The sequence below is a fragment of the Balaenoptera physalus genome (genome assembly GCF_965194825.1).
Source record: "Balaenoptera physalus genome assembly, chromosome: 4".
Lineage (NCBI taxonomy): Eukaryota > Metazoa > Chordata > Mammalia > Artiodactyla > Balaenopteridae > Balaenoptera > Balaenoptera physalus.
The window spans coordinates 19,071,685-19,089,870 of NC_138891.1; the positions used below are offsets into that span (position 1 = coordinate 19,071,685).

At 35.8% G+C, this 18,186-nt stretch overlaps 1 protein-coding gene across 5 annotated transcripts in view; it reads left to right on the forward strand.

The window, feature by feature from the left end:
• Positions 1-18,186, forward strand: part of PPP2R3A (protein phosphatase 2 regulatory subunit B''alpha) — a 207,649-nt gene that overhangs the window by 129,636 nt on the left and 59,827 nt on the right. For all 5 annotated transcript variants that reach the window (XM_082459169.1, XM_082459168.1, XM_082459172.1 and 2 more), the window contains 4 exons: positions 1,574-1,660; positions 5,333-5,489; positions 10,431-10,479; positions 10,939-11,028. In XM_082459169.1, coding sequence (XP_082315295.1) covers positions 1,574-1,660; positions 5,333-5,489; positions 10,431-10,479; positions 10,939-11,028 — 383 coding nt within the window. The remainder of the gene's footprint in view (positions 1-1,573; positions 1,661-5,332; positions 5,490-10,430; positions 10,480-10,938; positions 11,029-18,186) is intronic.

The following is an 18,186-nucleotide window of genomic DNA, read 5'->3' on the forward strand; positions in this document are numbered from 1 at the left end:
TTAAAAGTTCTCATCACAAGAAAGAAAAATTCTGTAACTGTGGAAATGGATGTTCACTAGACTTATTGTGGCGATTATTTCACAATATATACAAATATCAAATCATTATGTTGTACACCAAAAACTAATATAATGTATGTTAATTATACCTCAGTTCTTAAAATTATCATGCAGTTATTGACCACCTGATGATATAGGCAGAGCAACATATCAGGCACTGGGATGCAGGTGAAAAGAGATCAGGTTCCTTAGAATTTGGAGGTGATGACAATCAGGTGTACCTGTGTTTAGACTATAACCACAGGATGACCGAAGGAGACTCAGGTGACATCAGGAGCACAGAGGACAGACAGCTCTACCCAAGTCCCTGTGCTGGGGCTTCCTATGGAGTTGGTAACTGAGCTAGATTCTGAAGGATCAGGAGGAGTTAGCACTGGTAGCAGAGATGGGGTGAGGAATGCTGGGCAGCAGAAGTCTGGACCTTCATCCTGAGGCTAGTTTTTTCCTGTTATTTTTGGGAATCACTCTCTTTGATAAAGAATCCAGAAGCAGAATAGTGGTTTGGTTCCTCATTAGGCCTACTCTTAGGATAGATGTCCAAATGTCTTCTCTTTTTTGTTCTTCTTGCACTAAAAATAGCCTAAAAAAGGGATCTAACCTCTTCTATGATAAAAACCACCAAGGATACAGGATTTGCATATCATTAGATAATCAAAACTAAAGCCAAAGTACCAAAAAAGCTGTTTAATTGCTCTTCTCACCCTTGCTTCCTTTCAAAGAAGAAAAGAAAAAAAAAGAAAAAAACCTTAATAGGTCAAGTGCAAATTAAATGGGTGGGAATAACCCCAGGTAAAATTGTTAAGAATGCACTGTGGCCTCCTACCCCCAGGACTGCAGCCTGTCTTCCTTCTCGAGTCGTCCCCTACACAACAGCACATACATTCTCAATTTCAGACACCTTTGCTACCCATCCTCCTTCTCTCCCATCTTGTCCAGGGTCTTCTCCAGAGTTTCACCTTTGTTAAACTTAATAAAACACTAGTTAGTAACAAAACTGTTCATGCCTAAATAAGGACTTGGGATATAAATTATCCCAGATGTATCTGAGTTTCCAGAGAGAGTTCAGAAGTCTTCAAAACTCCAATGGAAAAGGATAACCAGAATATGTCCTCTTGAATCATACCATGTTGGCAGCCATTCTTCTGACCCAGTAATTGTTAAGCCACCCCAGTGCAGATTTCCCACCTCATATGCCTTCCAGAAACATCTAGCCTAATAAGCACTACTTGAATCACTATATGAGAGGTAAAAATGAAAGTGACATGTAGGCACCTGGGAAATGCAGACTTGTGAGCAAAGAATTTTTTTATTCTTAGAATTATAAGGGCAGATGCAAACTGTATGGATGTAGACTTTTTTTTAATATAGTATTAATTTTTACTAGAAATTACACTTGATATAATCAAAAGGCCAAAACTTAGCTTAGTTCAAAGAATGTTCATAAGATGGCCTTTGATAAAGTAATAGATATCTTTAATGTTTTTATTTGGTTTTGTTTTCCTTTTGGAACCAGGTTATTCAGAGAATATTCTACACAGTCAACAGATCTTGGAGTGGAAAAATTACTGCAACAGAGATAAGAAAAAGCAACTTTTTGCAAGTATGCCTCTCATTGAAATTCATATATAAGGAGCAATTTAAATAATAATCTTACTTCATTTAACAAATATTTGAGTGCTTATTATGTGCAAAGCCCTGTCACTACTTTCAGTCATTAAGCAGTTATCAGATACCTGGAATGTGTTGGGGGAACAAAGATGAATAACAAGAGATTTTCGCATCAGGGCATGCACTGTGGAGCAAAAGAGAAAAGGGCACACACAGCCACACCTGACTTGAAAAATTCCACAGAAATGTATCATAAACATGCAGTGAAGGCTTCACAGTAGGACTGGCATGTGATCTTGACCTTAGAGATATCAGGAGTTTACCAAGATAAAGAAATCAAAAGAAAAGGGGATTCCAGATAGAGGAAGAAGCATAAGCAAAGGCCCAGAAGCATGAAAGTGTCCCGTTCAGGAACTGCAGAACAGTCTTAAGTGGCCACAGGCTCCAAGGAGAGTGACAAGTGATGAGGCCTGAGGGGTGAGACAGGGCCAGGTTGGGAAGAGCCTTGCAAAAGAGATGGAGGAATTTCAACTTGTTCCTTTTAGCAGTGACTCTATATCCATCTCCTGCTAGAGAAAAATACTAAAAATTCCTTTTAAGAAAGAATGCATTTCATTCAATTATTTTATTTATTTTACCAAATGAGAAAGTATTGACCACTAGTGGGAGCCTTTAACCGAGGCAATCTTCATGCCTGATTGTTCAAGCTCTTCTGTTAACCTAAAGAAAGTAGAATTGGTCACACTGGAAAGGAAATGAAATATTTTATTTTAAATAAATCATACTAAGTGAAGCTTAAGCAAATAATACAACCTTATTTACACTCTGTTTTTTCCCATCTTCATCTGGGACAGACAAAGTAATGAAGACTTGGCAAAATTAGCAATCCATAATAAATATGCAAACGCTTTTTATTCTAATAAATGAAAAGTCATCATCACGGTCATTATTAATATTTACTGAATACCTGGTGTCTGCCTGGGCTCTCAAGAGGTAATGTGGTATGGGTTGAGATGGCAAGAATTCCATTAAAAAGGCCTTACACCTTAAGAATGATAGGGGCTTCCCTGGTGGCACAGTGGTTAAGAATCTGCCTGCCAATGCAGGGTACACGGGTTTGAGCCCTGGTCCGGGAGTATCCCACATGCCACAGAGCAACTAAGCCCGTGCACCACAACTACTGAGCCTGAGCTCTAGAGCCCCGTGAGCCACAACTACTGAAGCCCGCACACCTAGAGCCTGTGTTCCGCAGCAAGAGAAGCCCACGCACTGCAACAAAGAGTCGCCCCCACTACCCACAACTAGAGAAAGCCCACGTGCAGCAACAGAGACCCAATGCAGCCAAAATTAAATTAATTTTTTAAAAATGATAATAATCCCTCACATTCCTGAAGCACATTAGAGTTTATATTTCTAGATCATTATTATAATCCATATTTTTTTACTGATGATAAAATTCATATGGTTGAATGAGTTGGATACGATCACACAGCAAAATAAGTGGCTGAACTGGAACTAGAACTCAAGTGTTCTGCGTCCCTCTATTTTCTCCCCTACCCCTCTCCTTAGTCTTCCTCTTAGTACATGAAGGTATGCTCATAAAATATTCAAATAACATAAACATATATAGAATAATAAGCAGAAGTCACTATCTCTTCACCCTGCCATTTCACTCCCTTTACCAGAGGGAACCCATATTATCTGTGGTTTTATTCCTCTGTATATGTGTGTGTGTATCTGTGTGTGTGTGTGTGTGTGTGTGTGTGTGTGTGGAGTACATATTGTATGTGTGGAGTATATAGTTTTATTCTGTGTGGCTGCTTTTTTGAATTTTTTTTAATATGTGAGACCATACTTATTATTCTGTTAACTTTTTTTAACTTAACAGTGTATGTCTTGATGTTTTTTCATTTCCATTCGTATAAATCTATCTCATTCTTTTAACTATTGTGTAATCTGTGGCATGGCTGTACTGTAATTACATACTTCTCTACTGAAGATGTTCAAGTCGCTTTCATTATCTCCCTATTACAATAATGCAGTGAACATCCTTATACTTTCCTCTTGTGTGTATATGAGTAAGAATTTCTCTAAAATAGAGTACTGGAGGGAAAATCCTGGATCAGGTGGCATGTGCATTTTTAATTTGATAGATCCTGCCAAGTTACCCTACTAAACGCCTGCACTAGTTCATACTTAAATTTACATACTCACCAACAGCAGAAGTTATTCATTTTTTTCATTTTATGACAGTCTAGTAGATGAAAATGAGAGCTCCCTGCTTCTCAAGATATTTGTTTTATTGTACATATTCTGCTTTATACACATTAAAGAGCATTTTATAAAAAAAAATTACAAGCAAGTTCGGAAAACAGAAGAAAAAGCATATTTTACCACCCTAATTAAACTAATATTCTTGTATGTGTTCGTCTAGTCTCATTCATATGCATATTTGGATTTTAGAATTTAATATAGTTCTTAATGTGTACAATCTTATATCCTGTATTTTGCACTTACCATGTCATGATTTTCCTTTGTTTCTATATAGACCTTATAATTTTTACTGGCTGCAAAATCTTTCATTGAGTGGCTTTTACCATAATTTGGAATTCAAGGTGAAAAACATTACAAGAAAGATGACTATTTCATAATACAAGTGTATTACTTTGATAAAAATTATTTTCTAAAATGTAAATACTGGAAATCCAAAATTCCATTTTATTTTCTTTTTAAGATTTAGCTAGTACATGTTTTAACCTTCCTTTTAAATTTTACTTCGGACTTCTCTCTGATGGACAGCATATACCTAAATCTGCTTTTTGGGTTTGGGTTTTATTCTCTGAAAATCTTTTAATAGGGAGATTTAGCTCATTTACCTTTGTTGTGACTGTTGATATATCTGGTCTTATTTCTGTCATCTCACTTTGTTTTTTCTATTTCCTAAGTTTCCTTATGGTTTATCTTTTTTCTGACTCTTTCTAAAAACATCTTCATTTATCTGCCCACTTACATGATAATTTGGCTTATTACAAGAATTCTGGGCTTAAAAATCACCGTTTCTGGTGTTTTCCCTAGGGGCACACAGTGAGTCAGGGGAGACCCAGGCTTATTTCCAGCTCAGGGCCCTGCAGCTCTACCCTCCATGCCTTCTATGCCAGGCTATCCCACACTATCACAATGGTATAAATAAGTCACCTTTATGGTAAACTTGATGCCATTACAAAACCAAACCCTGCATGTGGATGCCCACTCTTCATAATAGAATAGATAGAAGATCAGTCTTCATAACTTTGAAAAGTTAAAAGCAATGTGAGTTTATGGCCATGTAATTAAAAGTCTGTTGTCCGATTGTTCTGTGCTTGCTAGTCTGGGGACCTCTGATAGGCTGCAGTCCCCTTGGTGATAGCTCTTCCCTTTCCCTGCTTTTAAATCCTCTGTAGCATCTAAGTCTTTGCTAAGAATATTACAGAGCACGTAAATGCTTATAGGTTGATCAACTGATTAAAAGGTAGGATGAGGTTGCCTACTAAATTTCCTGGTTTGGTACCAAAACCAAAATTTTTAATTCAGTTTAGAATAAAAATTAACTAGAATCTATATAATGGCTAAAGCTGGGTCTTCGTATTTTATAAATAAATTAATCCTTCTATTCATACCATTTCAGACTCTAGCGCTTTTGGAAGAAGAGGAAGATATAAACCAAATCACAGATTATTTCTCCTATGAACACTTCTATGTTATTTATTGTAAATTCTGGGAACTAGATAGTGATCATGACCTCTACATCAGCCAGGCCGATCTGTCTCGATACAATGACCAGGGTGAGTGTTTCTATGGATGTTGACTTTACTATTTTGAAGAAGGCAAGAGTTAAATTGTGCTCACTCGTTATGGGGAGTTCCCATTTCTTAAATTCTGTATCTAATCAAGTCCTCTTGAAAGGGCCAAGAATTTTTAAGTAGAAATGAGTGGAGATACTAATTTTTTATTTAGAAACCAGGTTTAGGAGAAGGGGTTTGGAGGTAAGTAAGAAATTAGAGTCTTAGTTTTGATGAATGGGTGAGTCTTTATAGTGATGCTTATTTTCTGATGATGAACTGAATAGGAACCACTTCTATGTAAAGTTTATTTGAAAGAGAATGTATATACGCCTTTATAAATTCTCATTTTACAGTATTTATAAACAACCAAGGATGAAAATGATGTTTCTAACTTGCCAGTGTTTTCAAGGATTCATAAAACCTTTTCTGGAATTTAGTTCTAGAAAAGGTATTTTCTCTGCAGGTGAATTTTGTGTGCTTTCTTTTGTCAGAAAACAAAAAATTACCTATTACATGATATTACCCTTCTTACTTCATTTTGATCAGTAGTAAACTTAGAACCTGTTTCCTGCTGATTTAATATTCTTAACCAAGCACCAAGATACACTGATTCATTCTTCTCTCATAAGATTGTCCCTGTTCTGTTCTTAAATGTCTTCTCAGACACTGTGGATTTTTTTAATAAGCCCTTAGCCTTTTAGATGTAGCAAAGTACAAATCTTAAATAAATACTTAGAATTTTGCTTCTGATATTTGGTATATCTGTGACTAGTAGTATACATCTTAAGAAAAGGTTCATTCTATATGTCAGTTTTCATAGAACTTTCCATTTTAAGAAACAGAGCTCTAGCTCACAAAACTCAGGTGCCAACCAGGCATCAAGAGGAAATACTAAATTGTACTTATTTGATAAACAAGCATTTTAGTATTGTATCCTTCCTTCTTCAAGTACAGATGTACCTCATTTTATTACACTTTGCTTTATTGCACTTTGCAGATAGAGCATTTTTTACAAATTGAATGTTTGGGGCAGCCCTGCATTGAGCAAGTCTATCGGTGCCATTTTTCCAGCAGTATTTGTTCACTTCATGTCTCTGTGTCACATTTTGGTAATTCTCACAATATTTCAAAACGTTTTCATTATTGTTATATTTTTTATGGTGATCTGTGGTCAGTGATCTTTGATGTTACTATTGTAATAGTTTTGGGGGACCATGAACCACACCTGTATGACAGCAAGCTTAATAGATAACTGTTGTTTGTGTTCTAAGTACTCTACCGACCAAGTGTTTCCCCATCTCCCTCCCTCTCCTCGGGCCTCCATATTCCCTGAGACACAACAATATTGAAATTAGACGAATTAATAGCCTTACAATGGCCTCTAAGTGTCCAGGTGAAAGGGAGAGTGGCACATCTCTCACTTTAAATCAAAAGCTAGAAAGCTTAGAGGGGAAGGCACGTTGAAAGCCGGGACAGGCTGAAAGCTAGGCCTCTTGTGCCAACAGCTAGCCAAGTAGTGAATGAATGTGAAGGAAAAGTTCTTGAAGGAAAATAAAAGTGCTATTCCAGTGAACACACGAATAAGAAAGTGAAACTGGGAATTCCCTGGCTGTCTAATGGTTAGGACTTGGTGCTTTCACTGCCCAGGTTCAATCCCTGGTTGGGGAACTAAGATCCCACAAGCTGCATGATGTGGTTAAGAAAAAAAAAAAAAAAAGTGAAACCGCCTTGTTTGCTGATAATGTAGAAAGTTTTAGTAGTCTGGATAGAAGACCACACCAGCTACAACATTCCCTTAAGCCAGAGCCTAATCCAGAGCAAGGCCCTAACTCTCTTCAATTCTGTGAAGGCTGAGAGAGGTAAGGGAGCTTCCGGAGAAAAGTTTGAAACTAGCAGAGGTTGATTCATGAGGTTTAAGGAAAGAAGCCGTCTCTATAATACGAAAGTACAAGGTGAAGCAGCAAGTTATCCAGAAGATCTAGCTAAGATAATGAAGGTGGCTACACCAAACATCAGATGTTCAATGTAGATGAAACAGCTTTCTATTGGAAGAAAAAGCCATCTAGGACTTTCATAGCTAGAGAGGAGAAGTCAGTGCCTGGCTTCAAAGCGTCAAAGAACAGGCTGACTCTCTTGTTAGGGGCTAATGCAATTCAGGTGGTGACTTTAAGTTGAAGCCAGCACTCATTTAGCATTCCAAAAATCCTAGAGCCCTTAAGAATTATGCTAAATCTCTTCTGCCTGCGCTTTACAAATGGAACAACAAACCCTGGATGACAGCACATCTGATTACAACATGGTTTTCTAAATATTTTAAGCCCACTGTTGAGACCTACTGCTCAGGAAAAAAAGACTCCTTTCAAAATATGACCCTGATTGACAATGCATCTGGTCACCCAAGAGCTCTGATGGAGATGTACAATGAGATTAATGTTGTTTACATGCCTGCTGACACAACATCCATTCTGCAGCCCATGGATCAAAGAGTAGTTTCAACTTTCAAGTCTTACTCAAGAAATACGTTTCATAAGACTATAGCTACCATAGGTAATGATTCCTTTGATGGATCTGGGCAAAGTCCATTGAAAACCTACTGTAAAGGATCACCATTCTAGATGCCATTAAGAACATTCATGATTCATGGGAAGAGGTCAAAATATCAACATGAACAGGAGTTTGGAAGAAGTTGATTCCAATCCTCATGGATGTCTTTGAGGGGTTCAAGACTTCAGTGGAGGAAGTAACTGCAGATGTGGTAGAAACAGCCAGAGAACTAGAATTAGAAGAGGAGCCTGAAGATGTGACTGACTTGCTGCAATCCCATGATAAAACTAACAGACGAGGAGTTGCTGCTCATGGATGAGCAAAGAGGGCAGTTTCTGGAGACGGAATCTACTCCTGGTAAAGATGCTGTGAAGATTGTTGAAATGACAACAAAAAATTTAGAATATTATATAAACTTAGTTGATAAAGCAGCAGCAAGGTTTGAGAGGATTGTCTCCAATTTTGAAAGAACTTCCGCTGTGGGTAAAATGCTATCAAACAGCACTGCATGTAACAGAGAAATCATTTGTGAAAGGAAGAGTCGATCTATGTGGCAGATTTCATTGTCGTCTTATTTTAAGAAATTGCCACAGTCACCCCAGCCTTCAGCAGCCAGCACCCTGATCAGTCAGCAGCCATCGACATCGAGGCAAGACCCTCCGCCAGCAAAGAGATTACAGTTTGCTGAAGGCTCAGATGATGGTTAGCATTTTTTAGCAATAAAGTATTTTTAATTAAGTTATATGTATTGATTTTTTAAGACATAATGCTGTTGCACACTTAATAGACTATAGTATAGAATAAACATAACTCATATGCAGTGGGAAACCAAAAAATTCATGTGACTCACCTTATTGTGATATTCACTTTATTGAGGTGGCCTGGAACTGAACCCACAATATCTCTGAGGTATGACTATAGTCATACCTTCCTATTACAAGAATAGCATAAAGATGGAGATATTTATAGGGGTATCAGGCCAACCTTATTAGCTATGCACCTTCTAATTACCAGTGGCCAGATCATCTGTATAACGTGAGCTGGTCTCCAGAGGTCATACAAAACCCTGTGGGCTCTAAAGCGCCCTCTCTGGCTGGTATAACCGTAGTTCTCATTAAGCCCTAAAATATTGTATATACACATAGACTAACTCATTAGAGGCATATTAAAGGAATGAAGTCCAGAAAAGCAGGCATCTAGGCCTGCATAATGCAGGAGCCACTGAAACTCTGTGTAATTGCCCACCCACTAATCTGTCCTTAATGGGACAACATGATCTTAAGTTTTAGGAGCTTAAACCTTCTAACTCTAAAGAAAGACTCTCAAAAAGACTTTAGCTTCAGAATTAAATACCATTGCCTTTCCTATATAGCCCTGTTTTGTTCTATTTCCTCTTATTTTCAAATTATTAACCCCATAAACCAGTGCTCAACAAACTCTAGGGGGCCCTTATTCAACCTTTGGTATGTGGCCAGGAATGGCAGCGCTGACACTCATATTCTCAACATTCTTCAACCAAATTAATTAACCTTTATGTTGACTGTACCTAACGCTGTGCAGAAGAGTTAGAGCTGGTAGCTACTAACTCTAATGATCTCATCACTAGTTCTGAAGTTTTAGTGTGCATGCCATTGCCTGGGGCACTTGTTGAAAGAACAGATTTCTATCCTCACTACATCCATAGGTCTGAGATCCACTGTTATCTCCTTTTTTTTAACTAATGCTTTTGGTTACTTTGAACTCACAATGAGGTACACTGATATAGATTACCTAGGATCTATCATGAAAAGCAACATACTATCTTAAGATATAATCGTCCCTCTGAATAAAACTTACTGATGGAATTTATTTAAAAATTGTATGTTATATCATGTTATATCCTGGATTTTTATAGGATGAGAATATAAGAAAAGTATTTGTGGTATGTTTTGGTATCTTCTATAAAATTCTACCTGAAAAACAGTTCTCCATTGTTTTACTCAAATTCCCCAACAATCAGTTCCCCCCCTTGAATTTAATACTAGGATAAAATCTGTCTTGTTTTAGGGGAAAAGTTGTCTTGTCTCATTAGATAACAAAATCAATACAAATTTTGTACATTTTTGTCTTAGTTGTCAGGATATTCAGAACCAATTTGACGCTCAACTATATTAATATATCCCAGTTGTCAGGCACATCCATTTGCCTGTTCTTTTTTAAATGATTGATTGATTAAGCCATCTCAAATTCCTACTTTCAGAAAGTATCAATTATACATAAGTAAAAATTTAACTACTCATATTCTCATCATGGAAGATTATTAAGTTTTAGCTTGTGGCTAATTGAAAATAAATTTGCCAAAAATATTGCCTTTTGGAGCATGTTTTAACTAGTTTTGTACTTTTTATTTACATTTAGCTTCATCAAACAGGATTATTGAAAGGATATTCTCTGGGGCAGTAACAAGGTAAGAAAAAGCATCTGAGTTTTAAAATGAACTGCAAGTAATACTTTAACAATGTCATTTTAGTAAGGCTTCCTGCATGATTTGTCAGTGCTGTAGGTCAGATAATACCCTACAAAACATGCAGTTGTGGCTTCATACAAGATGGCGGTAATTCTTTAATATATGGGCATTAGTCCTTTATCTAAATACAGGTAACAGTATTTAACCTGCTGATTATTTGTATTCAAATTAGAAACCAGATTTCTTTCTTCATATCTGCAAATGCTTTCTGATTTCATTCTCTAGGCATTTGAAAATAAGATAGGCAATGGAAGGGGTTGCCCTTTGTGAGGTTTCCAGCATTCTATTTATTTTTAACTTAATTTCCAAAGAAATGTTACTTTATTTCTTAGTCTCTCATAGTACTAAATTTATCTGAGTAATTGCTCAGGAAACTTTATAACCATGTGTTTTCTTCAGGGGAAAAACAGTACAGAAGGAGGGAAGAATGAGCTATGCAGATTTTGTTTGGTTTTTGATTTCTGAGGAAGACAAAAGGAACCCCACCAGGTATGACTTCTGAGTTTCCTTTGCCAAGATGTTAAACACATGAGCAAAGCTTGAAAAATTCATGATGTATACCTAGTGAATGCCAGCTCAACTAGGGGTGCCAAGATGGGTTTGATTTAGTCTCTGCCCTCAGACTGAATGCACAGCCACAATGTATCAAGAGAAGTGCTCTTACCCCTGGAAACAAAGGTGAAGTGACATGTGAGCTGGCCCTGAAGGATATTAAGCATTTATATGGAATATGGGGATAGATACTGTGGATTTTAGTTGTTTCATGATCTTCCTTGTTCAGTAGTAAATTGGAGAGGAAAGAAGAGCAAATTGTGGATGACTAGTATATGAGAACACGCCCTCATTCTCCCGGTTAGAATCATCTCTCCCTTTCCTTGGCATACCTTGATTTGTTGCTGTGAGTTTATCCATCTGTTTCTTACACCTCTGTAACACTGTGTTACACAAGCTAGGAATAAAAAGAAGAGAGGGACATAGATTTTTGTGTCCTTCTCTTCTTTTTATTCCTAGCTTGTGTAACACAGTGTCCTGCACATAGCTTCTGCTCAGTACCAAGGGAGGGAGAGTCTGCAGTCCCTGATGCTGCTTGCTGGTATTACTGACTCAGCTGTCTGCATGTTAGTTCAAAAAGTTATCTAAATGTTGGATATATGGTTTGGAAATCATTGAAATGGAAATAAAGCTAATCTATTTCATGGGCAGCATGTTGTCCATTTCAAAGATAGTAATTTGTTGTTCACTGTAGACAACTTAGAAAACATGGCTAAAGCAGAAGAAAATAAATTTTAATACTGATAATTCTAACACTCAGAAAAAGACACTTAAAAATTGGTATGTGTTGTACAGTCTTTTTCATATAAAGCTTTACATACTCTTTGGACATGTAGGTTAATTAATTTCATAGGATTAGATTTAATCCTTTGGAATGTTACCTCCTAATATCCTCTAGTAGTTTTAACTAAATAGTTGTAACATCCACTATATTTTTCCTTAAAATAAATTCCCCAGGAAAGGAATTGCTAGGTTAAAGGGTGTAGACATTTTTAAGAGCATTTATAAAAACTATTAAATTGATTTTCAGAAAAACTGTATCATTTTATACCTTTATCAACAAAGTATTGAGCATATTTCCTATAACCCTTATTCACACTAGGTATCTTCCTCTTAAAAATATTTTCGAATTTGATAAGAATTCAGTATTATCTTTTTTGCATTTCTTTGATTGCTAGTGAGGCTGAATTTTTTTTTTAAGACATACTGAATTTTTTTTTTTTTTTTGGCTGCTTTGGGTCTTCGTTGCTGCATGCGGGCTTTCTCTAGTTGTGGTGAGCGGGGGCTACTCTTTGTTGCACTGTGCAGGCTTCTCATTGTGATGGCTTCTCTTGTTGCAGAGCACGGGCTCTAGGCACGTGGGCTTCAGTAGTTGCAGCACGCAGGCTCAGTAGTTGCAGCGCACAGGCCCTAGGGTGCGCGGGCTTCAGTAGTTGCAGCACGATGGCTCAGTAGTTGTGGCACGTGGGCCCTAGAGAACGCGGGCTTCAGTAGTTGCAGCACATGGGCTCAGTAGTTGCAGCACGCAGGCTCTAGGGCATGCAGGCTTCAGTAGTTGTGGCACACAGGCTTAGTTGCTCTAAGCAACATGGGATCTTCCCACACTGGGGATTGAACCCGTGTCCTCTGAATTAGCAGCAGGATTCTTAACCACTGTGCCACCAGGGAAGTCCCAAGGCTGAATTTTTTTCATACATTTTTGGCCATTTTTATTTCATCTTAGGTGACTTGCCTTTTCATGTTTATTGCTCATTTCTGCTGGATTAATTTTTTAAGTTTATCGTTTTATCACAAATATACATTAAGTATTAAAAATTTAAAAATACATACATTCAGAAACCTTAATATAAAATTCATTCATAATTCCTTGACCCATAGTTAACATTTTGGTATACGTCCTCCTACCTCATCCTCCTCCTCCCTCGTCATTCCCCTCCATCCCCTCCTTTCACTCCTCCTCCTCTCTCTTTCTCTCTGCACCAAGTGAGAAATCATTGTATCATTTAGTATACAGTTTTGTGATACACTTCTTCATGTAAGAGTATATTTCTATGCCAGTAAGTGTGCATGTTTATAATTTACCATTAATCCATTATTTTGAATGTTTAGATGGTTTTAATTATCTAAATTTCCGAAGGTTTGAAGGCTGTGCATTTTTCCATTTCTTGCCTTTTTGGTGTTCTGTTAACCCTCTCAATTTCAGTCTTTTATCTTTCATATTTACTTAATTATGAAAAAGCTTTCCTCAAATACTTCCCATCTTTTCCTCCTATTATCCCATAGGAACAAATGATATAAATGATAATAAAGAAGCTTTATATAACAAACATGAATATATACTTGCTCGCCTTTCTTCTATCAGCTTCTTTAAAAAACATAAATTATATACTGTAATAATTAGGACAATGTATTATTGGGTTTGTAGTATATAGAGATGTGATATATATAACAATAGCATAAAAAAGAGGGATGAGGGAATAGTTATATAGGAGTGTTTCAGTATCTCACAGGAATTAAGTATAAATCTGAAGTAATTCTAAGAAGTTAAAATGTATATGGTAAGCCCTAGAGCAAACAGCAGGAAATTAACTCAAAAATACATAGTAAAAAAAAAATCATTAAAAGAGTTAAAGTGTCCCACTTAGAAAATATTCACTTAAATGTAAAAGAAAGCAATAAAGGAAAAATAGAGGAAAGACACATAAAAAACAAAAAGTAAAATGGCAGACATAAGTCCAACTATAACAATAATATTAAATGTGAATGGATTAATCGTTTCATCAAAACGCAGAGATTTTCAGACTGGATCAAAAAAAAATGTTTTTTGGATACAATTCTGTGCTGTCTGTATGAGACAGATTAGATTTAAAGATACAAGGGGGGGGGGAAAGGAAAAGGAAGGATCAAGATATGCCATGCAAACAACAATCTAAGAAACCTGGAGTGGCTATATAAATATCAGAGGACATAGACTTCAAAACAAAAATTGTTACTAGAGACAAGGACATTCTATTTCATAAAAGGGTCAATCCAACAGAAAGACATTACAAACATATATGCACGTAACAACACAGAACCCTAAAAATACATGAAACAAAAACTGACAGAATTGCAAGGAGAAGTAAATAATTCAACAATATTTGGAGACTTCAGTACCCCACTTTCAGTGATGGACAGTCAGGAAGAAGATCAACAAGGAAATAAAAGTCATGAATAACACTATAAACAAAACTATAAATCAACTGGACCTAACACATATCTATAGAACTCCCCACCTAAGAACAGCCAAATATATCAATATATTCTTCTCAAGTGCACATGGAACATTCTCCAGGATAGAGTATGTGGTAGGCCATATAATAGCCTCAAAAAATATAATAAGTGAAATTACACAAATTATGTTCTCTGACCACAATGGAATAAAATTAACAGAAAGAAATTTGAGGATTCACAAATACGCAGAAACAACACACTGCTTAAATAACCAATGGATCAAAGAAGCATACCTAAAGGAAATTAGGAAATAATTTGAAATGAAGGAAAATGAAGGAACAACATACCAAAACTTTAAGATGACCAAAAAGGAAAACATAGTATACCAAGACTTATGGGATGAAGCTGTAAATCCATCTATTGAAAAAGAAGAAATGTCTTAAATCAATAACATAACCTTCCACTTTTAGACACTGGGAAACAAGAGCAAATGAAGTATAGCAAACAGAAAAAAAAATAAAGATTAAAATTGATAAATGAGAGAATAGGAAAACAGTAGAGAAAGTCAGTGGAGCCAAAAGTCAATTGTTTTGAAAATATCAGTAATGTTGATAAGGCTTTAGCTATACTGATCAAAAAAAAAGAACATACAAATTATTAAGGTCAGAATTAAGAGGGAACATGACTACTGACCAAAAAGGAATGAAAAGGATTATAGTATATATATATATATATATATATATATATATATATATATATATATATATATATATATATATATATATTTTATATATATATATATTATATATAACAACTTTATGCTAACAAATTAGGTAACTTAGACAAAATGAACAAATTCCTAGAGAGAGCCAAACTGCTGAACTGGTTCAAGAAGAAATTAAAAATCTGAATAAGAAAAACAGTCCCGGGCTGAGGTGGCTTCACTAAAGGATGCTACCAAACACTTTTAAAAAAGTAACAGTTTTTTACAAACTCTTTGAAAAAATAAAAGAGGAAGGAACACTTACAAATTCATTTTATAAGGCCAGTATTACCCAGATACCAAAACCAGACAAAACATTACAAAAAAACTGTAAACCACTATCCTTTATGAATATAGATACAAAAATACTCAACAAAATTAGGAAACTTAATCTAGCAAAATATGAAAAAGATTATATACCATGACTCAGTGAGACTTATCCCAAAAATGCAAGGTTAGTTTACCATCTAAAAACCAAACAATGTCACACATCATATTAATAGAACAAAGGATAAAAACCACATGATCAGGCCAGTAGTCTCAGAAAAAGCAGTTGAAAAAGTTCAACGTTGCTTCATGATTTTAAAAAAACAAAAAAAACACAGATTAAACATGGACAGGAATTTCCTTGACCAGATAAAGCATATCTATGAAAAACCTACAGCTAACAACTAGTTAATGGTGAAAGTTTGAATGCTATTTTCCTAAGATCAGGAAAAAGACAAGGATGTCTGCTCTATTCAACACTGGATCCTAGACAGGATTATCAGGCAAGAAAATGAAATAAAAAGCTTATAAATTGGAAAGGAAGAAGGAAAATTATTTTTTAATGTAACTTTTTAAATTTATTAATTAATTTATTTATTTTTGGCTGTGTTGGGTCTTCATTGCTGTGCACAGGCTTTCTCTAGTTGTGGCGAGCGGGGGCTACTCTTTGTTGCGGTGTGCGGGCTTCTCGTTGCGGGGCACAGGCTGTAGGCTTGTGAGCTTCAGTAGTGGTGGCACACAGGCTCAGTAGTTGTGGCTTGCGGGCTGTAGAGCGCAGGCTCAGTAGTTGTGGCACGTGGACTTAGTTGTTCCGCAGCATGTAGGATCTTCCTGGACCAGGGTTTGAACCTGTGTCCCCTGTGTTGGCAGGCGGATTCTTAACCACTGCGCCACCAGGGAAGTCCCAAAAACTATAAAGTTAAATATGATATTATATACAGGAAATCCTAAGAAATCAACCAAGAAACTGTTAGAACATAATAAAGGTTAATTTCAATTTACAAAATCAGTTTACAAGATTGATATAATACATAATATGTTTACAAAAGTCAATTGTTTCTGTGCATGAACAATGAAAAATCCAAAAATGAAATTAAGAAAATAATTCCATTTATAATAGCAGCAAAAAGAATAAAATATCTAGGAATAAATTTAACAAAAGAAGCATAAAACTTATACTGTGAGAACTATAAAATATTGTTGAAAGAAACTAAGGAAGATCTAAATGAAACAAAGATATCCCATGTTCATGGATCAGAAGGCTTAATATTGTTAGCATGGCAATACTCCCCAAACTGATCTGTAGATTCAAAGCAATTCCTAACAAAATCTCAGCTACTTTTTTTGTTGTTGTTTTTGCAATAATGGAAATGTATCTTGAATTAATATGAAAAAACAAAAGGATCAGGGTAACCAAAACAATCTTGAAAAAGAATAAGATTATAGGACTCATACTTTCTGATTTCAAAATATACAAAGCTGAGGTAAAGACCATATAAAATACTAGCATAAAGACAGACATACAGATAAATGGAATTGAATTAGGAGTCCAGAAGTAAATCCTCACATTTATGGTAACTGATTTTCAACAAGGATCTTAAGACACAATTCAATGGGGGAAAAAAATGTCTTGTAACAAGTGGTGCTGGACACTGGATAGCCACATGCAAAAGAATGAATTTGGACCCCTACCTCATGTTATACAAAAAAATTAGCTCAAATGGATCACAGACCTAAATGTAAGAGCTAAAACTATAAAAACTTTCAGAAGAAAGTATAGGAGTAAATTTTCACGACCTTGGTTAGATGCAGTTTCTTAGATGACACCAAAACCACAAACAACAAAAGAAAAAAATGAATGAATTGGACTTCATCAAAATTTTAAAAATTTATGCTTCAAAAAACAACATCAAGAACATAAAGGATAACCCACAGCATGGGAGAAAATATTTTTAGATGATATATCTGATACATAACTTGTATCTAGAATATATAAATAACACAACTCAATAATAAAAAGACAGATTACTCAATTTTAAAATGAGCAAAGGATCTGAATAGACATTTCTCCAAAGAAGATATCTATACAGCCAATAAGCACATAACAAGATTCTTGATACCACTATCATCAAAGAAATGCAAATCAAAACCACAGTGAGATACCACTTTACACCCACTGGGATAGCTATGAATAAAAAGTCAGATAATAAACAAGTGTTGGCAAAGATGTGGAGAAATGGGAACCCTCATACACTGCTATTGGGAATGTAAAATGCAGCAGCCACTATGGAAAACACTGACAGTTCCTCAAATGGTTATAGTGATACCATATGACCCAGAAATTCCACTGCTAGGAATATACCCAAGAGAAATTAAAACATATCCACACAAAAACTTGTACACCCATACAAGTTTCATAGCATCACTATTTTCAGTAGCCAAAATACGGGAGCACCCAAATGTCTATCAATTAATGAATGGAAAAACAAATGTGATATATCCAAATAATCTAATATTCAGCAATAAAAAAATATGAAGTACTACATACTACAACATAGTTGAATCTTGAAAACATTATGCAGATTAAAAGACCTCAATCACAAAAGACTAAATATTGTATGAATACATTTATGTGAGTTGTCCAAAATAGGTAAATCTATAGATACAGAAGGTACGTTAGTAGTTGCCTAGGCCATGAGGGACCTGGAGAGGCAGGGGTGGGGCAGGGAATGACGTATAAGTGCTACTAGGTATGGAGTTTCTTTTTGGATGTGATAAAAGTTAATTGTGGTGATGGTTATACAACTCTATGGATATACTAAAAAGCATTTGACTATACATTTTAGATGGAT